Source organism: Acipenser ruthenus, chromosome 31, assembly GCF_902713425.1.
Source record: "Acipenser ruthenus chromosome 31, fAciRut3.2 maternal haplotype, whole genome shotgun sequence".
Classification (NCBI taxonomy): domain Eukaryota; kingdom Metazoa; phylum Chordata; class Actinopteri; order Acipenseriformes; family Acipenseridae; genus Acipenser; species Acipenser ruthenus.
Genome location: NC_081219.1, coordinates 14233033 through 14260111, shown reverse-complemented (window position 1 = coordinate 14260111; position 27079 = coordinate 14233033). Strand labels below are relative to the sequence as shown.

The 27079-nt window shown below is 41.5% G+C and overlaps 1 protein-coding gene across 5 annotated transcripts in view; it reads left to right on the top strand.

Annotated features, from left to right (window-relative positions):
• Window positions 1–26591, top strand: part of LOC117396957 (pre-B-cell leukemia transcription factor 3) — a 76676-nt gene extending 50085 nt beyond the window's left edge. For 2 of the 5 annotated variants that reach the window (XM_059005302.1, XM_059005301.1), the window contains 8 exons: window positions 8297–8538; window positions 9850–10040; window positions 11421–11556; window positions 12033–12062; window positions 19057–19222; window positions 19956–20068; window positions 21128–21217; window positions 24770–26591. In XM_059005302.1, coding sequence (XP_058861285.1) covers window positions 8297–8538; window positions 9850–10040; window positions 11421–11556; window positions 12033–12062; window positions 19057–19222; window positions 19956–20068; window positions 21128–21217; window positions 24770–24862 — 1061 coding nt within the window. In that variant the 3' untranslated portion in view covers window positions 24863–26591. The remainder of the gene's footprint in view (window positions 1–8296; window positions 8539–9849; window positions 10041–11420; window positions 11557–12032; window positions 12063–19056; window positions 19223–19955; window positions 20069–21127; window positions 21218–24769) is intronic. The other 3 variants (XM_059005303.1, XM_059005304.1, XM_059005305.1) reach the window with 3 other exon arrangements.
• The last annotated feature ends 488 nt before the right edge of the window (window positions 26592–27079 follow it).

Sequence of the window (27079 nt, the reverse complement as noted above, 5' to 3'; positions counted from 1 at the left end):
GGGCTCCATTAGGGCTTTGTGAACCAGGCCTCTGTAATAAAGGTTTGTTTTCCTGCTCGACGGCGAATGCTCCTCGTGTTAATGAGCTTCGTTCCAATTAAATCGACAACTGTTAATTACAGTAATGGCGGGGTGAGCTAGTTAACTGGGCCTGATGACACGAGAGGGGATCGCAAAGCATTTAGACACCAGTTTCACTGAAACTGCCAGTGAGTTTTTAACACAGCTCGACTGAATGCTTTGAGTCTTTAAAGTTTCATTTTCTCATTGAATAACTTCATCTTAGTGTTTCATTGTATAGTCAAATATATATATATATATATATATATATATATATATATATATATATATATATATATATATATATATAGTCAATATATATCAACTAATGGAAAAACAGGTTTGGGACTGATTATTACGTCCAGATTACAAACGGTCTGGATTAGTAGCGAAAAGAAGTTGTATTGAAAAAGCCAAAACGCTTTTGAATTCCTTATAGTGATCCAGTTTGGAGCATTTGTTAGCTTTAGATTTGAATAGCATTGTATATATATATACTTGTATGTCATATTTCATCTTATGTACAGTACAGCGCTCTGTGATGCCGACGTGAAGGGTGCTATAAAATGCTTGCATGATTATGAAGTGCATATCGATGTTGCTGTTTCTTTGCACTGTTGCAGAACCCAAGGCATCGTTACTGTTCAAACAGGACTGGGATCACATTCTGCCTTATTCAATAAACAGCCTGGCGGGAGACTTGTTGTTTTCCTCCAGGCTGTGAAGGCATATCCACGAATAGGCTCAAACAACATCCAGACAATGGACTTTCTTTGCTCCTGTGGCTAAGCATTGCATCAGGGTCATTGATGTGTTTTGCTATTTATTTGTCTTTAATATATGCTTCTTTCCTAGCTGATCGCTGATATAAAGTATACATGCACACACACGCACACGCACACGCACACGCACACACACACACACACAGCTTTCCTGCACTGTTTCAAACCTGCTTGATGAGTCTGCAGTCTAAAATGAGAGACCGGTCTATAAGTGTTTTCTATTATATATGTGTATGTATGTATTACAGTTATAGAGTCATGGCCATATGTGTTTATTACAGTCATTCTTTTAAATCTGAATTGATATGATATGCATATGAATGTGTTACAACAGTGCAAATATTTTTTCGCTACTGTGTAGAACATGCATATAGACCAGTATGGACTGTAGACTAAATCAAGCAGGTTAATTGCAATCAAGCAGTTGTGGTTTGTATGAATGCATACATATCTGTACAACACTTGCTTGCTACCTGACCTGGTTTTGTAATTTCTGATCTTTCTTCGTTCGTTCAATTACAAGTATCATTCATTGCAATACATTTTTCTTGTAAATTTCCTATCAATACATCTGCAAAGTTAGGCAGAAGGCAAGTAAACTCCAGTTGATGTGTGCAGAGGTCATCCTTGCTAGTTACAGCTGACCCACGGACTCACTGAGGCCTGGCCGTGGTCACGTGGTCAGTGGTCACCCATTCGCTTGGCCGTCTGCCCGCGCAGGCACGAGCGAGGGGTCCTGGGGGCCGAGGCAGCAGGACGTGTTTACCAGGCCTGCCTGAGTCTCCCAGCAGGGCTGTCACTTTCCTGAAATATCCGTGTTTCAACAGGGCAGTGATTAATTTTGGTGCGCTTGGTTGAAATGTCTACAAGACGTTTGTTTTGGGTTATCTTATCCCTCTGTGGTGTGGCTCCGCTGTCAGAGCCTCTCTGTGTCGCCGCTCGGAGTGAATCAACACCACGAGAGGCTCCCTGACTTGACAGGGCCTTGTCCAAACAATGCAGCCTTTTGTTGAGTCTTCTTTCCCTCTCTTTAAACGCTGTCAGGGTGGATGTTATGGAAACTCCAGCCCCTATTTATCTAGACTAGAGGAGGTGAACGGCTTCTCTGTTAAGTGCACTGCATAGCCACATGTGCGCCGGGGCCTTTTGTGAATGCAAGCAGTGAGTGATCTGATGAACTTGGGAACAAAAGCACAGGAACTCACACTTGTTAAGAAGAATGTTGTTATGTGTGGTAGAAAATTGCCATTTTGATAGAAATATTATAATACTTCTTGTATTGCTGATCGGAAAGATTATTATTATTATTATTATTATTATTATTATTATTATTAATTTAAACATTTTTAATGAACATTGACCAAAGGAACCATAAAAGAAATATGAATCAGTAACACTTTCAAAATTGCCCGTGATGTGTGACTTTATATAAAATGTGACTTTATAATTATTATAATGCAATATAATAGAAAAGCAACGTGTGTATGAAAAGCACAGTAACCCTCTGTATACGATGTCAGGTATGGTCATTATAGGGCTGTTAACACAGGCAATAGCTAATGTGTTTTAATGTGTTAATTGCGTGTTAATTACTGTACATGTTAGTCGGTACCCTGGGGCACTTTCTAAGATGCGATTGGCCTGGATGTAGGCCAAGAGACTTGTAGGACGAATGCTTTGGAACAAAAGCTTTCTACCCTGTTCCCTATGAGGAAGTATACTGGGACAGGCTTATTACGGGAGGGTTTGGGGTCCGCTTTCAAGTGCAGTGGGTTTTGAGAAACACCTCTTCTATTGCACTGTGTGTCACAGCAGCGGGATTCTGTTTATAAACCCAGAGTCCCGCCTTCTCTCTCTCTGCCTGTCTGTTACTCGGGCTTACGAGGCATCATTAGGCCGGGACTGTGGCCTAGTTTAAGTGAGGTGACCTTCGCAGGTATTGACGTGAATATATTCGATTTCCATTGGGTAGCTTTAGCCCACGTTGCAGATCAATGCAATTAGATGCCTACAATGTCAATATTCACCAGTAAATAGGAACGTGGCATCGGCTGGTTTGATTTGCATTAGTGCATGAATACATTATTATTTTATATGTGACACTAAACACATCTTTGAAGTCTTTATTTTAACTTGGAGTGTGTTGATTTTTTTTTTTTTTTTCTGTGTAGCACTTTTAAAACCAACATCAAATGGCATCACCGGATTATTTTACTATAGTTTAATTTACACCTTTTACAGTAAAAAAAGTAATTTACTTTTTTTGTTTCCAATATTACCCTGTCTGCCTTCATCTCCTGCATGTGTTAGGTTTCACCGTACTCTGCAAAATCTGTACAGTATATATATATATATATATATATATATATATATATATATATATATATATATATATATATACAGCAGTTTTTAATCACTTGTGGTAAGTTAATACGTTGTGTGTAGTGTCTCATTATAATCCTTTTACGTTTGAGCAGACAGAAACTGCAGTAGATGACTTATCTTACACAGTAACAGAGACATCCTCCACACAGTACAGTACACTACACTGCACACAATGCAGTACAGTCCAGTACACTACACACAATGCAGTACAGTACACTACCCTACAGTACACTACACACAATGCATCACAGCACACTACCCTACAGTACACTACACACAATGCAGTACAGTCCAGTACACTACACACAATGCATCACAGCACACTACCCTAGAGTACACTACACACAATGCAGTACAGTCCAGTACACTACACACAATGCATCACAGTACACTACCCTACAGTACACTACACACAATGCAGTACAGTACACTACCCTACAGTACACTACACACAATGCATCACAGTACACTACCCTACAGTACACTACACACAATGCAGTACAGTACACTACCCTACAGTACACTACACACAATGCAGTACAGTCCAGTACACTAAACACAATGCATCACAGTACACTACCCTACAGTACACTACACACAATGCAGTACAGTACACTACCCTACAGTACACTACACACAATGCATCACAGTACACTACCCTACAGTACACTACACACAATGCAGTACAGTACACTACCCTACAGTACACTACACACAATGCAGTACAGTACACTACCCTACAGTACACTACACACAATGCATCACAGCACACTACCCTACAGTACACTACACACAATGCATCACAGCACACTACCCTACAGTACACTACACACAATTCAGTACAGTCCAGTACACTACACACAATGCAGTACAGTACACTACCCTACAGTACACTACACACAATGCATCACAGCACACTACCCTACAGTACACTACACACAATGCAGTACAGTCCAGTACACTACACACAATGCATCACAGTACACTACACACAATGCATCACAGTACACTACCCTACAGTACACTACACACAATGCATCACAGCACACTACCCTACAGTACACTACACACAATGCAGTACAGTCCAGTACACTACACACAATGCATCACAGTACACTACCCTACAGTACAGTACAGCTCTGTGTCTCCGCTCATGGTAGCGCAGCAGCGCTGTTACTTCACGGCTCTCCACATCACACTCCAGTGATGAGAGTGAACAAGCCCAGGATTAAAGGTCAGATAATCCCATTGAAGAGAGGGCTGGGGAGGGTGCTGAGAGGCGGGGGTCACAGTATACCATGGGATGTTGACGGTGATGATTTCACAGTGTCACCGCACAAGGCTACAGCTGCTCAGGGAAGGTGGCGTAGCAGCTCTAAGAAGGTGGAGCAGAGTTAAGAAAGCTCCCTAGCATTTTCTGCAGAAACTTTTTTTTTTTGTATTTATTTTTTTTTTAGCATTTTTGTATTTACTATATTTGACAAAGCTTGACTAAAGGGGTCAGTTTTGCACATGTGTGTAATGCTTTCTGAGATGGTTACAGATTAAAAATAAATAAATACGTAAATAGATTTTTTTTAAAAAGCAAACGTACAAATATTTTGGCAGAACTTGGCATAGGTGTTGCTCCATAGCCTGTACGCAGCTCTGAAACATACAGCAGTGTCCGCATGTCTTTGTAAATGCATTCAAAGCCGTGGCAATGAAATCCAGTCTCTTGAGATGGGGTATAGGGAATAAGAGGTACAATTGTTCTCAGATTCTCTACAGGTTTGTTTCTCGCAGGCCAGGGAGCCTGCTTCCAAACGCCTGAGTTATGGATGTCTCTCCTAACTGCATTTCTGGCACGCACAACCCTCAGCGGGCTCTTTTTGGAAGGCAGAATTTGGGGCTGCTGGGGTAATCATTTTCACTCTGCTGATTTTCTAAATAGAAACGGACATGTATGATAAAAATGTCAGCCCCACTCCACACGCCTGGACCCGTAACAGGATTACATGTCACTCCTCAGTGTCTCGCTCTGCGGTTTCCCTCGCCCGTGAATGGCTGCATTATTGCTCACAGGAACTCCGCGGTAATACATGGTAAGAGACAAGTAGCTCTTTATGGCCTGTGATTATTTGGTTTGAATGAAACCCATGATTTATGTCCATTTAACTGAAAAGCCCTGTAAATTCCCTCTGCTGCATTTGTCTTCAGTAGAGAAGGAGTCAAGCAAAAGTGACAACTGGGTTGGCGTGGAAATGTGCGCTGTGTCTCTGTGTTATATTTAATATACCTGACATGAAAAGCATGCACACGCCACACTGCAGCCACCTTAAGTACTCGGGGGGAAGTGGCACTTAGCCTGCAGCCTCATTTAAATGTGCATCCCTGGCAGTGTACAGTGCTCCATTCACACGAAGCCTCATCTTCCTGTTGTTGAAATTTTTTAAGTCAACTAGTGTGTAGTACTAGCAGGATGTTTATTATTTCATGCGCCAGTAAAAAGATAGCTAGTGATACACTAAAGTTTGTTAACATCTACCGTGCTCTTGCACCCAATCATTTATATTTTCTGTACCCCTTCTGTCTGGAGGTTTCAGCTCAAGTACCCCTTTACAATCTTCACTCTATTAAAAGGTCAACCACTAAGTGATGCACGAGGTACACACTGGTACACAGCACCGCTACTCTTACATTACTTTTCTTAGTGTTGCTTTCCTTGCATTTCACTTTTTTAAAGGTATACATCATCATCAGCTACCTTGCAACGGAGCTTCCTGATTGGTGGATTAAAGTTCCAAGTTCCGATTCTAATATTATGTAACCAATTTCGTTTTCAGTAATAGCCCGGAAAACAATTAAAAAAAAAAAAAAAACTGTTGCACTGCAGTAGAATTATTATTAGTTATCTGTACTATACAAATGTCTGTGATCTGCTTTTAAAAGCAAAACAAAATAAATAAATAAATAAAAATCAAGCCTGATGGAAATAGTGCATGCATTGCTTTGTACCGAGAACATTTTTACAGGCTGGAGTAATTATTTTGTTTTATTGCAAATAAGTCCAAAGTTTTCTGCTTTAAAATGAACAGCCCTACAGTGCAGTGTAGTGCTGGGCTCTGCCTCCCGTGTACTGTGCAACTTCCCTGCCACTGCCCTGCGTGTGCAATCAGACGGGTCAAACGTTCAGCGCTGTGTTTGTTCGGGGGCTGCGGAGCACAACAGAGCCAAGGCAGGCTCCTAATCTTCTTATTTATAATTCAAAAGCTTGCCCATATATTAATGAAGCCTTAATGAGCTGTTGAAAATCCCTGAATCGCAGTCCGATTATTAAACTCAAACAGGCTCTGTAATCATAGCGTTTGAGTGGGCTTGGGGTCCTTTTCACATCTGCCTCTTTGTATTGTGAAGCATGCGAGCTTATTTGGAGAAAGCTTTGTAATAATTTTGACCTGCAATTTATTTATTGGCCTCTGAATGCGGCGTTCTCTCTGCAGATGCTCGCCGGCATTATCTGCAAGGGCAGGTGCGCTGCATGTTGAAAGATGGCTAATTAGGATGTGCTGAGAGATATGCAAAAACTCTGGGCCTGGCAACAAAGCCAAGAGCAGTGTTCAACAATGTTGCAGTGTCTGTTTCAGGGATTCTCTTAAACCCCCGACATAATGAAATAGATTAAATGCAGATTAAAATCTGTTACAATGTGCTTGCATTTCACTATGCACAAATCTTTTTTTTTTTAAGCACAGCAGACGCACTGAGCTACGCTGCCAAATTATAGAAGATATTATCGTGATTGTTTGATAATTCTGGCGTCTATAGTGATGTATACAAAGACTGCCAGACCTTACAGTTTGTAAGGATGCCACACGTACAGTAGGGAAAGGTGGAGAAAGACATTCTGTACCCCAGTGAAATAAGATTAATTCTCTGTGTGTTTAGGAGCGTAAGTGCTTTTACTGTACTAAAATTAAATCATTAACTACTTCAGGGTCTGCATGGAGGTTTAATTGGTTCAATTAAACAATTTAGGGTTGGAACACAGACCAGGAGTGGAAGGGCCAGCTTTGGCCAGCCTAACCTAAACCGAGCGCAAATGATAACGATCTAGTCTGTGCAGTATATATGCACGAGAACCAAACCGGATTGTACTGTCGGCGGTTAGCATCTTCTCAGAAAATAGAAATGCCAGATCTTAGCAGAGCATTTGGCAGCTTATCGATGTTGCTGTCATGTACGCGTCCTGCTACACACAGTGAGCACTGCAGTGTGTAAATAAAAACAGGCACAGGAAGCCCGTGCACGCACACACACACACAAGGTGCCAACTCTGTGTGACTGGGGGATGAGTACCTGCTCTGGAACAGATTAAACAGGTTCATTGAGCTCAGTGCTTTTGTGTGTTTCTTTTCTGTATTGTAACTTCCTTAATGAGAATGAATGATTGGAGATGTCACGGTTTAGGGACGTTCTGATGCGGCAGTAATTGCTTTTAAAAAGTACAGTACGCAGTAGGCTGTTGGTAATTGCTTGGCAGGCAACCTTTGGTGACCTGTTGTTCTCAGGTAGAACGATACCTGTTAGGAGAATTGAATTTGTCTAATTAGAAAGCTCCCCCCTCGAGGGCAAATCTTTTTCTTTGTCTTGCAGAGAGAAGGTTGTGTTAGTGTAGGAGGGAGCCAGTTTTATTGTCTGCTAATGTGATTATAAGCATTTTCATAATGGGGTTTGCAGAATTGCTGAATCTCACAGGTTTTATAGGCAGACCCTGTCTGAAATATATACTACAGCATACATATCGGCGTTTACAATATATGAGTTCAATAAGGAAAAAAGTGCTTGAGATAAGTACTGCTGGTAGTAGAATCCACTTCATTTTTTTATTTTGCTGAGGAAAACTTCAATAACATGGAATAGTATTGCGGATGTCTCACTATGGACATATTTAACAACAAATGTTTTGTGCATGTAACTACAAATGAGTGAATATTTCTTGCTAGCCAACATGTCATGTTTTGCAGTAGATGGTCTGACTGCGTGAAACAACCCCAGCTCACCAGGTCTTTCTCTGTTACGTTTCCCAGGCCTCAGCATCCGAGGTGCTCAGGAGGAAGACCCCCCGGACCCCCAGCTCATGCGGCTGGACAACATGCTGCTGGCGGAGGGCGTGTCGGGGCCGGAGAAGGGGGGCGGCTCTGCGGCTGCTGCCGCCGCCGCCGCTGCTTCCGGAGGAGCCTCGGACAACTCCATCGAGCACTCCGACTACAGAGCCAAACTCACGCAGATCAGACAGATCTACCACACAGAGCTGGAGAAATACGAGCAGGTACGGAGCACCGCGCCGTAAAATCCAATGCCGAACTGTGCCAGGGGGTTGTTGCACCTGCTTTACAGACTCAGCCTTGAAACAGAGTAGTTAAAAAATATATATGTTTTAATGCATGCAAAACAAAATGTGTACACAGGTAATACACTGCGGAATCAGAAGTGTGCTTCTCAGACCTTGCAAACCTCTGGGATTTTGTGCTGCGTAAGAAAAAAAAAGAACCTTCCTTATTATTCTATTGTGCACGATTAGAGTGCCATGATGGGTTATGAGATGTTTGATAAAGATGCTGGGATTCTAACAGTGAGAGAGAGAACATTTCGTATTGCCAGTGAAGCTGTACGTTGCATTACGACACAGCCAGAGAAATAAACATGTTATGGCAAATGTTGTGCTTTTAAATGCATCCAGAGACCCAGTTTAGTAATTTGTCATGAATCCACAATACAGTGCAGGGTATTTGAAAACCCAAAGACATTGAAAGAAACAATAAGAGATGGAAAGTGATGCAAGTGGAGCAGCCAACACAAAGCTGGCAGGGATGTAAATTAGAGTCTAATTTACTTCCAGTGTTCTGTAAAGAAAAAAAAAAAAACACTTTGCCTGGAGTGTATGCATCTTTCTTGAGGGTGTATCCAGATTTTAATTATCTAAATGTAAATACTTAACGAATTTTACTTAGAGTAATGAGCTAAAGTGCACACTACATAAATGAGATGTTCTAATTAATCATGTATGAACTAGTGGTTTAACGAAAAGCTGTTTAAATTCTCTGGGAATGCTGGGCAAAAGCCACATTGTAAATCAGCAATGGCATTCATAGATGACTTCACCTATTAAGCTGTGAAATGTTCAGCAACTGGCGCGCTAAAACTGAGGTCTATTTTTAAAGGTGTTGCTTTTAAGAACATCAAACTGACTTAGATTGTAATAGAATCTGGAAGCTTAAGGAAGGGTTTGTTTTGGATGCTGTCCTCCTTCGCTGAGATGAGGTTAAAAGCTCTAACACCACAAATGCAGACCAGCCCGGCTCTCTTGCATTCTGGTTGAGAGGCTCGCTTGCGGTGCGCGGGGTCGCCGGTTCACACCCAGCATCCTCCCCGTTACACTAGGGCAATATATAAGAGGTTTAAACATTATACAAGGGATTTAACACAAGTCGGGTTGATCTACAGGTGGCACACACTGTTATATCACTAAAATGATGGTAAAGACAGGATGGAAGCTGTGAACTGAAGTCGTGGTTCAGTCTGTGACTCTCACTGATTGCTACTTTTCTTTTTGTCTTTTCCCCTCCGCCTCCCCTCCCAGGCGTGTAACGAGTTCACGACCCACGTGATGAACCTGCTCCGTGAGCAGAGCCGGACGCGCCCCATCTCCCCCAAAGAGATCGAGCGCATGGTGGGCATCATCCACCGCAAGTTCAGCTCCATCCAGATGCAGCTGAAGCAGAGCACCTGCGAAGCCGTCATGATCCTGCGCTCCCGGTTCCTCGACGCCAGGTACGATAATACAAGCCCTTCGCTTTGAAAGCACCTTCTGTGCAGCGACCCCCAGAGAGCTGCAGTCTGTAAGTCAGTTGCCTCACGCCGGGATCGAAGACAGTGAAATTACGGGCCTAGGTGTGCAAGCCCAGGTACAATAAGAAATGTGCATTAATGGGGGTTAGTATTCTCTGGGTGAAGAAACAGATCTGTGTGCAATGGCCTTTACCCTTTTCAAAAAACAAACACTGCAAACCACTGATTAAAGACAAAGTGGTTCATTCTCTCCTTAACCTAAGCTATACATGTAATATCCTGCCTTTATACCACAAAGAGGTGTGCAGATGCACCCCATCCACATACCATGATGATCCCTGTCTTTTAACATGAACTTGTCTTGTATTGCATGTTTGAGCAGATTTAATCAAACACACAGTATCCCTCCTTGAAATGCTTGCCTGAACTCCTGTACGATTCTTTTTAATACTTCTGAATATCTTACGATTGAGTGTCCTGAACAATCCTGTGCTGCTTTCAGGGAAATCCTAAGTATTAACTATCCACTACAGTTTGATGATTAACAGCAATTACCTCCTCCATGTGTAGATCTGTGTAATGTGAGTGGGCTCCGTGGCAGAAAGCCTTTTGAAAAGCATGAGGTAGAATGAAACAGCAGGTGGAAATGTGATTAGCAGGGCTGTATAGGTGCAAATTATCACTGAGGCCATGATTAGTGAAATAATCCTTTGTTATTAATCTGCAGACTTATATGGCTGGGGAAAGTACTTATTAAGGGTATCCTTTCCACGTTTGTTTAGTCAATCAAACAGCGCACCTGAAAGCAGTTCAAACACCCCGCCCCCCCACGAAAAAATAAAATCAACTAAGAATGAAGTAATTTTGCTAACAAGAAGGTCTTCAGCAGGTGTTTGCAATAATTACAGACAGTTGGTGCTGGTCTTTGGAGAACACTAGTAACTTTTTGTAAGGTAAATTGGGCAGATGCACATTCACTGCACATTATCCGCGTGAAGGGAAAGTAAACAAGGCAAAATAACTGGATGCTCAATAACAAGGTACACAGAACTCAGGGGAGGGACTCGACCAGGCGTCTCGTTAGTGTAGTTAGTAACAATGTACAGCTAAAGGGACGCGGCCCTCTCAGGGAGTGATGCTCAGCTGTGCGTTTCATGACTGCACTGAACTGCACCGCGGCCTCCGATTTCTGTCTCGGTACCGCTGCTAACATTCCACGTGAATTCAGGGGCAGTATTTTCAGAGTGTTTGCTCCTGTCTTTAATTAACATCGGAGCACGGAAATAACGTTCTACATGTTTGCGGGGTGAGAGACTCAAAGTCAAGTGAGTGCGTCACTTTCTTTCTTTTGTGTCGTTTCAGGCGAAAAAGGCGTAACTTCAGTAAACAGGCGACGGAGATCCTGAACGAGTATTTCTACTCGCACCTCAGCAACCCCTACCCCAGCGAGGAAGCCAAAGAGGAGCTGGCCAAGAAGTGCAGTATCACAGTATCCCAGGTGAGCTCCAGCACGCACTGCTGCCGCAGACTAGAAACAGCATGTGGATGCTCAAGAGCCATTAAATCATCCTTGCTCCAAAATGCCAGCGTACGGGACAAAAGTGTACGGATGTACGGATTCATTCCTTCTCTGCGGCTATCCATCTTTTCTAGTACTTGAGTAAGACTGCTTGGCTGCCATGGTGTAAAAGCACTTGGATCACTGTGGTTCTTGGGTACCTATATGCAGTATTCACATACACCCAGGGGTCTTTGGCAACCCGCTTACCGTTTTTTTTTTTTTAAATAAACCTCTAGTTTGTTGAAAAGTTATCCCCCATACATGATCTCCTTTTTAAGATTAAAAAAAAAATGCAACATGACATCTTTTTTTTTTTTTTTTAGTTGGTTGTTGTTTTGTTACTGTTTGTGGGAGGTGGTGTATTAAAAAGTAAAAAGGCGGTTTCTGTAAAAGACATTCTCTTTTGCCTTCAGGGTATGGGAAACAGGATCACAGTGTCGCAGGTATGTTACATTTCTACTGATTAGCCACTGTATGTATGTGAAAATATATATATATATATATATGCATTACTCACACAAACACACATACAGATCACACTGCAGACTAGCCTCAGAGCCGGAAAACACGCCCAAATTACAAAACTTTTGGACGAGTTTGATGTAAGGTCTTTTTTTTTTCTGCAGTTTGCAATTGCTTATTAAAAACAAACAAACAAAAATAAAAACACTCCTCAATATAAATGTTTTTTTTTTGTAGTTCTGCCGGCAATCTTTTTGAGTTGTGTTGTGGTACGATCCAACATGTAAAAAATATAAATTAAAAAAAAAAAAAAGGTTACTGTTTGCGTAGAACTTTCAGGGAGCGAGGGGTAGAGATGGGCCAACCAATCCAGACACGCTATAGCAAACCACATTGACTCGACGCAACCCAACTGACAATGCCTCGTTGGGGTCAACTTGGAAAAAACAACGGAAAAAACAGTGAGAAGGAACTTATTGGGTCAACAGCCAGGGCTCGGGACACTGGCATTAATCTGGAAGCCATTCTGGTGATTGGGGTTATGCTTATGAATGCAGAAAGAGACCTGCTGGAGCCAGCAATAACCCCCTGCTCAGTCAGTGGTTGATGGAAATGGGAGGAATCAGGACTAGCAGCAGATATCTGTATCGAAACGAGCCTGCTGTACAGTGTACCAGGAAGAAGCAGCTACGCAGTGAACATATTTTCCACCACCGTCAAGCAGAAAGAATCTAATGGTGGCTTTCGCGCGATTACCGCGCTTGATCAGACAATTGTGCGTCAAGTGCAGCCTACACTTTTATTTCCATCAACTCCAACGAACGGCAAAGACGGCATTTCTTGCCAGACGAACGCGATTCTTGCAGCTTTATTTTGTGCTTCCCTCTTCCAATCAGTACGAATACCCGACAGCTTAGTTTTGCAAGTCTGCTTATAAAGAGAAAATAAAAAATCCTTCAGATATCAAGTGATTGGCTTTGCGCTGATTGCTTACTGATCAAATGAGCCATGCTTATCAATATTTTAGGTCGTTATATATTTAAAGGAACAATGCCGGAGGTATATTCGTTAAGTATTAATGAATTCTACTCAATTATTGAAATTATTAGCAGCCGAGACCTCTGAATCAACCCTTGGCAGCATAATTAAGACCTGGTCTGAGGATTCATTACAGGGTCTGAGAAGAAGAAGACGTTATTAATCCAGGCGTATTGAGACATTGGAAAGAACATCCATTCACCTCAAGTGACAACGCAGGGCTATTGACTGGAGATGAAGAGGGAAAACTGGTCAATAATTAACTACAGTGCCTGACGATTTCCATCGACGGGGAGCGCGAAACGCAGTGTCGAACTCTTTAGGCGGAATAATAAATGTGTTTGGTTTTTTCAGGTAAGGTAATAACATCCTTACTTTAGCAATCAAACTATTCAGGAATATGGCAGTCTAACGAAATTCAGGATACTGGCGGAAAATCATGGAGGTGTACATACCTGCACTGTATGACTTGAAGTTTTTTCAATATTATTTTCTCGTTCCCATTTAAAGCCCATGCCTGTGTGAAAGCTTGCACTGTGATTATACCTAACCGCTGCCTACAATGTTAACAGACCTGAGAATCTAGTAGCGCAGTTTCGTTACTAAGCGTGGCTGGTCATGCACGGAACATTGCTGTGCATACAATCTCAAGCCATAACTATGTACAGACTAGCTCGCATCACCCATAACTTCAAAACGCTGTAAGAAACACAGAAGAATACAGCCGAAACGTTTGTCTTCTTCACTTTGTTAGTGGTAGCGTCTATAAAGAGTCATAACCGCTTGATTCAACCAACATGTGCAATAGCACTGCCATACAAAGATTCATTTATTTTTGTTATTAGAAACACCAGCGTCCCTCCCCACACACCTGTTAGTGTTAGTGCCAGCCGCTCTGAAGCGTGTCTGCACAGCTTATTACCCACCTGAACCCCCGCTATCCCCAGTGGATTGCACGGCTCACATACAGTAATGAAGGCTATTGACCAGAGTGTGCTTTTAAACAAGCTGTGCTTCTCTCCCCTGGATTAGTGACTGGGCAGCCTGGCACAGACAAGCCATCATATTATTTCACGCACTGAGCGCCAGTGGTTTTTAATGGAGAGTGCGGTGTGCATGTATTGTCATTCAGGATATGTTAAAGGTCAGTCTTGGGGTTTAACTAGCAAGGTTTACCCTTGTGTGCGTGTGTTTCTACCGTGGCATGAAAGGCGTTGTAGGGATTGCATTATGTTTTTTATCTTCAGAGTCTGTTGCATTGATTTGTGCATTAGGTATCCTTTCAGAAATCCCTGTGTAATGTCTTTGAATTCCAGAAAACCCTTCTGACTGAGGCGTGTGTTTAATTGTGTGAAATAGCAGTGTCTAGATAAGGACTAGGAGGGATGTACGAGGTTGCTGGCTTCTGCTATCCGTTTCTTCCTATTTTTCCTTTTTTCTCTTTTTGCAATACAGACTGAAAAGGCAAGACCAATGACTTTACAGTATATCATTGAAATATGGCCCGGTGCTGTGATAAAGAGTATTCAAAAACAACATGTCTGACAATGCATGTGTATTTCTGTAAATGTATGTACGCGTGGTGTCAGTATCTGGAATGTGCCGCTGTCTGGATCATTAAAATAGGACCTAGGGTCTTTCCGCCACACCCCTCCCCTCCCCCCATCCCTTTCAGCTTGTCTCAGAGCCCCAACACAGCCAGTTTGGTTCACAGTCAGCTGGGGAGAAGGAGACAGATTTTTAGGATAAATGTTTTGGCTGAAGATGAAATGCATCATCTGTTCAGCCCTCGCACTGCTTTAAAGGTTAGGAGGTTTCTGCTTGCTGAGAGGAGCCTCCTGTCGAGTGTCAGAAATAGCTGGCGAGTGTGGAGGGGAGGGGAGGGGAGGGGAGTGGAGTTGAGTGGGGTGGGGAGACAGAGCTGAAGCAGACAGGCAAGGCACGAGGAACTTATTAAAGAACATACCTGTTTATCTGGGTTTCTCATCTTTATATCCCCTTTGGTCACAGTTTTTCTTTAGTTTCATTTTTAGAAATGTGTTTATGTGAACGCTGTGGGGTATGAAAAAAGCCCTGCCAAAAAGCTGAATAGCATTATAAATATTGGATAGATGGGAAATGTAACATGGTACAATTATACAAGCAGTGACAGAAAGGGATTTTAAGTTTCAATGTATATAAAACAGTGGGAGACCGTATTTATCCTGCTGAGCCAACATGCACCCCCACAAAACAACCGTCCTCTAAAAATAGGCACCCATAGGGACACTGCAAACGCTGTTTTTTTTTTTTTATTATTTTTTACTGCTGCTATATATTGTATGTGTTTTTAAAGGTAAATTGACCATATACTAATTATACCCCAAACTAGAGCCAATTATACTCCAGACTACATGTAGCACCCTGCTTGCAAATTCTGTTCTATCCAGCTTGTACAAGGTTATATACATTCTGCATGCTGAATGTGGGTGCTCTGTTGTAAGCGTCCAGGGTTGCACAATGTGCAGTATGCTGTCCTTACAAGACTAGCTCGTATAGTTAGCAAATATGACATTTCATCAGTGCAGACGTTTCACTGTTACTCTTATGATATCTTACGATGACTGCAGTTGAAGATTCTAGAGTCAGTTGTCTGGGGTACCTTTTGTCTTTTTTAACACACGCCTGTGTTTTTTCACATGTAATAGATTTTGTAATCATTTATCTATCTATCTATCTATCATGTACATATCCAATCCAGTAAATAATTGCTAATGTATTCATAATTTTGTTCAGTGTAATCCGCATGATAATTCTGCATAGTAATGTTGTAAGTGCAATGCATACAGATGTGTTGCCGTGTTGAAGTGGAGTAGAATTCATTACATTCATTGTATTAACTCTGTGCTGACAGTAAGTGACTGCATCATGAGCCGCTGTGAGGCCTGTTGTTGTCATGAGAGCCGACATTTCAGTGGCACCATCCCCACATCGGCTTTAATAAAGAGCGGATTAAACTCGACAAAAAGATTAGCATCTTTTACAACAAACACAAATCACAGCGGAGGTTCTTTTTATTATTAAATGGGGAGGATACAAGAGATACAGCTTTTATTATTACATGTCATTCATCTACTCTCATCTGTTAAAAACAATATATTCTGTTACAGTCGTATTGACACCAAACGCATTATAAATAAAGAGTGGTGCTATCTTTTATTATATCTGAAAACACAAATGAACAGTTCAAATAAGGCATGCATTGTAAACTTAAAACACTAGAATGTTTTGTATAACTAGATTCAACTCATTTTATTTGCCAATTTATTTATTTATTTTTTCTTAAATACGTTTTGGATTGTACGTAATTTTACCGTAATTTTTCGCAAATTGCACACTGCTTTTTGAAATGATTTTTTTAATAATGTGTGCTAAAAAATATAATGGCAGTTCATTTTACGGGGGGGTGGGGGGGGGGGGGGGGGGGTATTTAGGTGTATATGTCCTATACGGTACTTATGGTTCTGTTTACATAGTTATATGCAGAATAACCTAATTTACATATAATTACAATATCACTTCACCAGGAAAGCTTTCATATCTAGAGCCCTGAAACAAATGTGACTTTTATTTTTCAATAATTGGTCCAACCATTAGATGAACCCTGATCTGACCAAACTGTTGAGTTGCATTTAAAATGTTAAAATGCCCAACCTGTTCCAGGAGCACAGATATGTTTACGTCCAATATTTAAAAACATCGACAGATAAAGTGGGGGTGGCACAGTCATCACTGGGTTAATCTAGTTGTGGGTTTGCTACTTTAATTGCCAGTGATGCAATGCAGATCCATCGTTTAAATACTTCTTTATTTTTTTTTAAGACACGGCACAATGCTGTGTTTCTTTGTTGGACGAGAGAAAGTGCCTCTTTATTTGCAGTAGCGCTTCTGGGGTGTTAGAACCAAGTTAAGTATAAAGGATGATGACTCGTCCTTTCATTGCTTCCAATTAAACCCTGCTTGTTAGTTTAACCTCTAGGTAAACCTATCAAACAAACGACGGCAAGGAAACACAGCCAACAGTGGCTTTCTTCGCATGGATGGTCATTAATTTTAATTGCCGAGATATTAAAAGATTTAGAAGCACAGAGACAAGCAGGGTAGAAACGATCTGATGTCATGCAAATCCACTCTCTGCAGCTGGGCTAGACAGACCCAGATATTAAAATGTAAGCGAGAGAATGGGAATGAAATCAAGCTTCATTAAGGACAGCTTCTCTTTGGCTGGTCCAGCAAGGCGTGTTCGTACTGCAGACGCAAAACCTTTAGAGTCGCAGCAGCGTTTTTATAGAGCAATTAAAAAAAAAAAAAAAAAAAAAAAGTGAATCTGTTTCTGTATCTTATTCCACAATTCTATCCATTCGTCTCAGCGTTTTGATATCAGTTGACAGGCCCCCGTGTATTAGATTATGTGGACAAGGACAGTCGTCTCCTTTTTAATTATATTTATATGTTAATAACTGCCTTCCAATTCATTCTCTTCTTAAGTGATGGTACCATTAGTCATTTTCTTCCTCTCTCTGTCATGCAAAAATTCACTCTACATTAATTAATTGGTTTTTGCTATTTTCAAACTGATGTTTCAGTATGTATTTACTTATGCATACATATTACCCCAAGTAAAAAACATAAAAATAAATAAATATATATATGAACCATGGCTTTATCTGTATTAACTACAGAGTCTAGAATGATTAAGATCAATTAAAATGTTGCTGGAAATGGCTTCTGGTTGTTTTGATCATTGTAGGATTAAGCTTAGCAATTATTAAACAATGTTTTGTATTACTAACTTCTTTATTCTCTAGAAACAGACATGTGAATGTCTGCAGCAGGCCAGCCATGCAGCTGAGCTTTGACAGCAATGACTCTACAGTTGAAGGCTGATCTCAGTTTTGTTTGCAGCTCAGTTCACTGCATAACCTTAATGAGAAATAAAAAATGCAATAAAAAATGTAGCCGTACCAGGATCCCCATACTCCTGAATTGCAGAATTATTATTATTTGTTTATTTAGCAGATGCCTTTATCCAAGGCGACTTACAGAGACTAGGGTGTGTGAACTATGCATCAGCTGCAGAGTCACTTACAACTACGTCTCACCCGAAAGACAGAGCACAAGAAGGTTAAGTGACTTGCTCAGGGTCACACAATGAGTCAGTGGTTGAGGTGGGATTTGAACCAGGGACCTCCTGGTTACAAGCCCTTTTCTTTAACCACTGGACCACACAGCCTCTTTGATCAGGTCTAAGCAGGGGGACCCCAGATACTAGTTGTGGGGGGCGCGCACACACACACACACACACACACACACACACACACACACACACACACACTCTTCACTCTCTTTTTGTTACTAATATCAACTCCTCCGTACTTCTCTGATTCAGCCTCCTGTAATCATTCCAAGGTTGTTCAAGCCCAGCAACTAAGAACAATAGCACTGGACTGGCACGTCCTGCCTTCCCCTGCTGGAGAAAAACAACAACTAGCGCCTCTGCCTTCCTCTTGACTACCGTTTAGCAAATTGACTAAAGCTTCATTATTAACAGCAGGCTTAGCAATGTCATCACATCAGAAAACTTGAAGATGTGTGTTGTGGTAGACAAGCAACCCCTGGTGTATCGGTTTTGCCAAGGGACAAACAGAAGCGTATCACGCTCGCATCCATAATAACGCGCACGCGGTCCCTGATTATTGCTTAATTAGTCTAGGTACCCAGCGGATATTACAGTGGAGGTTGGGGATTGTGTATTTGATGGACCTCAACGTGACATCTTGAAGTGATCACACCGCTCACTGCACTCTGCTTTGGCTGTCTGACGCCTGACACTCTCTCTCTCTCTCTCTCTCTCTCTCTCTCTCTCTCTCTCTCGCTCTCTCGTTCTCTCTCCCGCAGGTATCAAACTGGTTTGGGAACAAGAGGATCCGGTACAAGAAGAATATCGGGAAGTTCCAGGAAGAAGCCAATCTCTACGCCGCGAAAACCGCCGTGACAGCCACGCACGCAGTGGCTGCCGCCATCCAAAACAGCCAGACGAACTCGCCCACCACACCAAACTCCGGTACGCACAGCTCCCACCGTGACAGAATCAGCACAAACTCTTTGTGTATAGGAAGCAAATCAACCAGAATCACACTGGCCTGCTGTGGCTTGGGTAGAGCCCGAGCCATGCGGCTGGCGTCACACTCAGCGGAGGTGGTGCATGTAGATGATGCGGAGTTAAGAGGCGCTGTGTTTGAGTTGAGAATCGCATGCTAGGGTACAGTGTGGCCTGGCCATGCAGTGGATCTGTCTATCCTGTACGTAAGCGTCGTGTCCTTATCCTCTGTTTGATTTGATTGGCTGGCATTATCTGTTTAGTGGTTTGGGGCAGGGGATTGTCAGATAAACTGTGCAGGTTAACCAAGCAGCCCGAAAAGCGCCCTGAGCAATCGTCCCACAGCCAGGGGAGCTAGCATTTAGAATGCTCATTTAAACAAAACCAGAGCGAAAGACAGCTGTCTGTGAGCAGAAACAAGCCATTAATATAAAGTTTCAGAAGCTCAGGAGTGTGTAGTTTTATTTCTATTTTATTTTCCTTTTTTTTTGTTGTTGCTGTAGAGCCTTCCCGACTGGCTTTGGAGCACCAACCCTTGTTTTCATTTGATCATCTCCGTCTCTGTTTCTCTCTCTCTCTCTCTCTGCTGTCCTTCACTCTTGTGTGTGTGTGTGTGTGTGATCATCTCTTCCTGAGCTCTTCGGGGATGTGTTTGTAGCTCTCTGTGATTCAGCTACTTCAAACCTTTCCTTTCCAGGTTCTACCGGTTCTTTTAACCTCCCAAACTCTGGGGACATGTTCATGAGCATGCAGAGTCTGAATGGGGATTCTTACCAGGGGTCCCAAGTCGGAGCCAATGTGCAGTCACAGGTAGGAGAAATGCCCAGCCACAGGGCCTTTCAGAAGGGCAGGGCCAAGACCAAAACCACCCCCTTACTCTGGCCTGGTAACCCACTGAACAAGCAGTCTATAGAATAACAAGAAAATAATGCCAACCTCTTGAGACCCTGCCCTATATAGTACACTGGACAGTATAAATGAGGTCTGAAGAGGAGGATGGTGGTAATAATAATAATAATAATAATAATAATAATAATAATAGCAGCTGGCTCTTTTGAGCAATACAAATAATCAGAATAATAATGCATTTTTGCTTTTGCATCATTGTACATCTTTCCTTGCAAAAATAAAAATAAAAACACATATGTATACCTCTACATTTATATCTATAGATATAGGCTATAATTTGTGCTAGAATTCTGAAACGAAACGAATACTTTGTGAATGCATTCGGCTCTGGCTTGAGCACTTGGGTTGGAATTGTTCTTTTTGGTTTTACGTTTTCTGTTCCCTTTCTGTCCTTTTTGTTTTATTATTCCAGTGCATTTGTTCGTTTGATTTATTCGTTTGTTTTCGTTGTGGTTGGTTGTTTGGTTTTTGTCCCGCATCTCATCCGATAGAAATGCAAGTAGAAGAGAGAAGGTCATTGTCGAAAGGTTTAAAGTTAAACAGCATGTCTGAGCAGCAGGCTGTACTGTCTCTCATCACAATGTGTGACTGTACAGTACAGATCCCCAGCTCCCTCCCTCAGTGCACTCACTACACTGGTGAGTCTTCAGCTCCACAGTGAAGGGTGCATGGCGAGGGGGGTTGCTCTCCAGTGACTCTTTGCCTGAGGTGAGTGGTTTAGCTTTGCCAGCGTGTAGACAACAGCACGGCAAACCCTGTGCTTCAAGCGGTACGTTCCATAAAATAAAATAAAAAAGTATTAAAAACTATCTGTGGAGTCTGCCCATCTCCGAACCATCAACGAGAGCTTTTTAACACGATGTTCGGCTTTGCTTTGTTGTTTTTTTTCATGTGCAGTACACAGTTTATTTGGATTAGATGTACACTCTGGGCTAACAAGGTCTCTGTCTCCTGTACCAGGTGGATACCCTGCGTCATGTTATCAATCAGACGGCAGGATACAGTGATGGCTTAGGAGCTAATTCTTTGTACAGTCCACACAGCTTGAATGTAAGTATATATGAACATTGCTTTTAGGAGTCTTTTCAGAAACTTGGTCCGAGATGGTCTAAGCAGAACCAGCAGTCGGGGAGTGTACAGAACACACATGATAAGATATAAAGATCACATTCTATAGAGTACTATATAATTCCTTTTGTGCCCATAGAGCACAGGTGTGGTTATAGCAGTGGTTATGTATTTATTTACAACAGGTTATAGAAAAATGGACCTGTGAAAAACAAACCCAAAACAAATCCAGGTTTCAATGACACTTAAGATTATATCTGAGGAAAATCTATGAATATTCCTATAGAGAGCCAGCTAGACAAACACATAGAGCAGCTGCTGTGCGTATGCTGTAGATACAGATTTTGTGTAAATGCAGTGGATTTCTGTGTGTATCTGTTGCTACTGTAATACATTCCATGCATGATCACAGTGGATGTCCCCGGTCTTCCACACCTGTCATGCTGTCTATCCGGGGAAGGCTGGCTTCAAACTTGGGCTGAGAAATCATTTTTCCTCACCTGTCCTACCAAATTTGCAAGGGAACTGAGAAAATAGGTTTAGCTGTGAGGCAAAGAAGATTGAGCAGCTTTTAGTACGAGGCAAAATATGACAGGACAGATTAGTGATCGCAAAGGTGATGGAAGACTGCTCAATGCAAAGATTAAAAGTACCGCTTAATATTAACACGCACACACACACACACAGGCAGGCAGATGCGCACACAAAAACATTTAATTTTGAAAAATGTCGAAGCGTTTCTTTTTTTTTTTTTTGCTTTTATAAACATTTCATAATAACCTACAACAAGCAGTATAAAAAGCCTTTTACTTGCCTATCTGCGTTTTTCATTTAAGTGTTTTGAAATGCTTCAGAGAATTTACCATATCCTTATCAACATGATAAAATATGAAACTGTGATTGCCCGCAGCATTTTACAGACATGATTTCCATTTTCTCTGATGAGCCCTGATAAGACGCTGTTTTATAATACAGTGCATAATCTCAAACCACCAGAGTAAAGATTAATTCATTAGAAATAAAGGAACGAGAGAGACAGATTGAGAGAGAGAGAGAGAGAGAGAGAGAGAGATGCTTGCCGTCAATCTTTCTTTCAGAGTAAAATATGTGCATTTGTGTCTTTACGGAAACTGTAAGGGAATGTAGGAACTTTAAAGATGTTTAGCTTTTAACTAAAATAAATTCAAAGGATGTGAAATAGACATTACAACAGCAAAACACTGCATCCCTTTACCAACAGACTGAAAAAAACAAGAAGACTCACTGGTAGGGATGCTGTTTAAAGACCCTTTGCTCTCTTTTTTCATGATCTAAGTGGCGGCTGTATTTAGACACATTGAAGGACCCTCTACCCTTATAGAAGTTGCCCATATTAAAAGCACAGCAAAGTATCATTAAGCACAATTATTAGTTTATTTAGCAGACGCCTTTATCCAATTATTCGTCTACAGTATATCGAAAATATATAGGTACAAAAACACATTGCATGAACAGTCTAGGAGTAGTCGTAGAAGTGGGGGTGTGTTTTATTGTATTGACCGATTGCAGTCATTCTAAATCAGTTTTATGCCAATTTCATTGACAAGCCAGGGGCAAGCTGTAGCCTGTAATTTCTAATACTAGAGACAGATTGTTTTGATAATGAACCACATTGTAAATGAACATACACAGTTGTATTTGATCCCTGCTTCTATAGCAATACTGTGAGCAGAGAGAGAGAGAGAGAGAGAGAGAGAGAGAGAGAGAGAGAGAGAAGAGGGAAGTTGTACCATCACATAGCTGAAGGGTAGAAAAACACGGCAGAAAATTACTCCTTCCTTCTAATTTCGGTCTCCCTCTAAAATATGCTTGCCCCTCCCTCTGGAATGGGTTCCATTATAAAATACACAAATAATGTTATTTTTATCACATACGCACCTAAAAAAAATAAAGAAGAGAGAATGCTGATACAGGCGGACACATGGTTTGTTAGGAAGCCTGAAACAAAATGAAAACAAATATTCCACAATGCAACTGCAATACAGAGCATCAGCAGGTCATGCCATAATCTAGATCTGCAAATATAAAAAACACTGATTTCTCTTCGCATGCAGCAGACAAACTCCTGCCAAGGAGCCTGGATGAATCTATTTATTGACCTATTCCAAGAACTCTAAATCAGCAATGCACTCCCTCCACGCGCAAGCCACATGAGTGCTCTAGCTTACAGTTTACAGTAATGCAGACGGATTGTTTTGGTAATGAACCGCATCATAAATAAATTAGCATACGCTAACCTTTCCGTGGTTTTGTGTTTGAACAATGCCTCGTGGCAGCTAGCAGAGATGAGACCCTGCAAAGGCTCGTCTCCGCCATGAGCCAGTAGTCATCGTCAGGCCGGCTCACACAAGCTTCCCCAGAAAGGACTGTCCCGTCACATCCACTCAGCGTCCCCCCCCCCCCACCACCACCACAACCACAAGCCCCGCGCCTTCCCTCTTCTTGACTGACACAAAAATATGTAGCGACAAGCTGTCTGCCACTGCAGAAATCTGATTAGACATTGATTTCAGCAATTGCCTCCGTCGGCAGGGACGGAAGGCAAATGTGTTTGTGCGAGACGCTCTCGCAGTGCCTGTGCAAGTGGATTGGAAGAGGGGAACACCTTTCTTACAATGAACCCACAAGAGCAACTGAGCAGACTTGTCAGCACCACTGCCAGTCCGCATTCGCCCAGAGATTTTCTTTTGTATGCGTGTGTGTGTCTGTGTTAAAAAGTTGCTGTTTGTTTTTTCTTTCTTTCTTTTTTAATTGTATATATATAACACTTCTGTTGACATTGCATTGCGTTTTATAAAGCGTTCTGTCCAGACTCGTGTACACTACCACTGGAATGTATAAGGGTATCGCTTCATCTTAAGTTGTGTCTGTAACACCTCACTATATAAGTAGATACCCTTATCCAGGGTGACTTACAATTGTTACAAGATATCACATTATTTTTACATACAATTACCCATTTATGCAGTTGGGTTTTTACTGGAGCAATCTAGGTAAAGTACCTTGCTCAAGGGTACAGCAGCAGTGTCCCCCACCTGGCATTGAACCCACGACCTTCTGGTCAAGAGTCCAGAGCCCTAACCACTACTCCACACTGCTGCCCAGTAGTATGTATAGTATGTATAGTAAGTAGTTAGTATACAGATGTTCCTACTTAGCTATACCTGCAAAATGGTTAAACTTGACGTGTCACATTTATTTTTACATCGTGCTGGGACCCTCTTGAAAATGAGATGTATATCTCATAGGTGCTATCCTAGTTAAATGAATACATTTGGTAAAATTTTATCAAGTTCAAGAATTCAGGTTCTTAGACGGTTTTGTTATGAAGCCAATTAAATATAAAGGCATACAAATCATGCACGTGGCGTAATTGCTAGCTGATCTCTCTTCCTATGCAGCAGGCAAACTGCTGCTAATGACCGCTGCTTGAAAATCCTATTCAATCAGGGCCCTAGCATCCGTGAGCTAATTGTGTTGCTTCTCTTTTTTCAGACTAACGGGGGATGGCAAGATGCAACCACTCCATCTTCTGTGACTTCCCCGACAGAGGGGCCTGGCAGCGTGCACTCGGATACCTCGAATTGATCTCTTAAATGCGCAGAAAGGCCTTGACTAGCACTGACTTGACCAATAGGAGATTAACGGATTATTTCGGAAACCAATCGCCTGCTGCCTTTTACTGTAAAACCCTCCCCCTTTCTTTCTTCCCGTATTAACAAACGATGGTTCACGACAAGGTGATTTTTTTTTTTTCCGTTTCTGACAGCGCCAGACTTGGCTCTAAACCTGCTCGCGAACCTCTACTGGAGTCCGGATAGAAGCGGATCAGACTTTTTGTGAAACTTTTTCAAACACACTTCTAGGTTAGCTGTTGTGCCATTGAGCAGCGTCTTGGACTGATGGACTGAAAACGCTCGGTCGACTGCCCTACTAGCTAACTGCAGGCTACTTTTGCTTTGAAGACCTGGGAGTTGCCTGGCATGGTTCCAGCCGAGATAAACTGTGCAGCAGTGTGGATCTCACAGGAACAACGAGAGAAACGTTGTGTTGTCACATTGAATGGACGGCTGAAGCGGCAGAACGTGTTTCGTTTTCTATTTAGAAAATCACAGATAATGCGATAATATTCCTAAAATGGCTCACCAAGATTGTTGAATGTGTTTATTCATGGGGTGTATTTTATTTTGTAACTCCTATCCCAGTATCATTAAGCGTGGTATGCGAGGAATGTTTGCTCACAGTTATGTGGTAATTTGTTTGTTTAATGGGGCTAATATCTTACAGGCAGCTGGGGGCGGAGAGAGGGGGGGTGGTCTTTATGCCTTGCAACCATTAAAAAAAATGTATTTATTACAAACCCTCGCTGTGCAGCGGATTAAATCTGATAATTAAATAAACAGCTTGGGTTTTCAACAGTTTAAGAAAAGTGTCATACGGCCACAAGAAGTAAAAATGTTATAGAATGCTTTTTGATGTGTTTTAAATACTAAATTAAAAGGTTTGGAAAACACAAAATCAGCCCCTTATTGATGCTGTATGTGCTGGACGTGGGTATTACATCAAAGCTACGGAAATAGTCTGGGTTTTACAGTAAGAGAAAGTCGTGCACAGGTGTGGCATCAAAAGGCACCAATCACACAGAGTGTTGTATATAATGTAGCTAAAGAGTATTTATACATCTCACCAATCAAGACACAGCTTTATTACCTCATGCGATCTCATAAAAACCAATAGACTTTCAACATGTTCTATAGCTTAGAGTACTCACTTACTACCTCTAAACAATATCAACACAGTAGATTTGTCTTTTCTTTTTTTTTGCATCTTGTAATAAACTCTTTCCATTCCCCTTCGTGTAATCTAATGTATATTTTAATCGACGCAGCTTTTAAAAAAAACAAAGACAAAAAAGAAAAAAAAAACAGCGAAGAAAATAAGAATTGGTCGTTGAATTAACACACAAACAGTAAAACTGTTGTAAATACTGAAGAACATTTGGAATGTTGCTCATCTTGTTAATAATCCACACGAAACAAACCAATAAATGAAATAACTGTAATGCATACAGGTTTCAGTATTCGGTACTGTATTTCAGACCCTGTGTGACAGGGGACACCCTTTCTCTCTCTTTTTTTGTATTGTATGCGATTCTGAAACTGATTTAAGTCATGAAAAGATACTTTGTGCCAGTGCTTCTGATGTATTCAAATGTTTCGTGTTATTTTCTAACTGGACTACAACCTGGGCTGAGGAGTCTTCCGTGTGGTAGTTTAAATGTAGTTTCAAAACATGAATAAACTTTTTGCTTTCATGACCGAATGTGTCCCGATTTCATTCCTCTCGTATAACACAGAAGTAATTTGTAGCTATAAAAAAATATGAAAAAAAATTCTGTAAATTTCCCTTGCCATGCACATTCATTCATTCTATAAGTCTCGCATGTACAGTTTTTCTATTTTTGTTTTTTAAAACACGACAGCTGGTACTGCTGTGGGTTAAATAAAGTTCTGTCTGCAAGTCTTGTACTTCCTGGGTCATTTCCCCAGGAAGGTGAAATTGTCCCCACCCCTTCCCTGGCTTCTTTCCTGTCAATAACCAATCAGCTGCTTCCCTTATTGATTGGCACACTTTCAGCCAGTAACATCTTTTTACCCAGAAGACACTGCTGAAGAGACTGGCAGTTACCCAGATAAGGATGTGACAAGATTGTATTAATACAATATTTTTGTTAAGCCGGGTTTCTCGACAAATGTAACTAAATTAATCACTGTATTTAACTGATTGTTTGTAGATTGTAGCTGA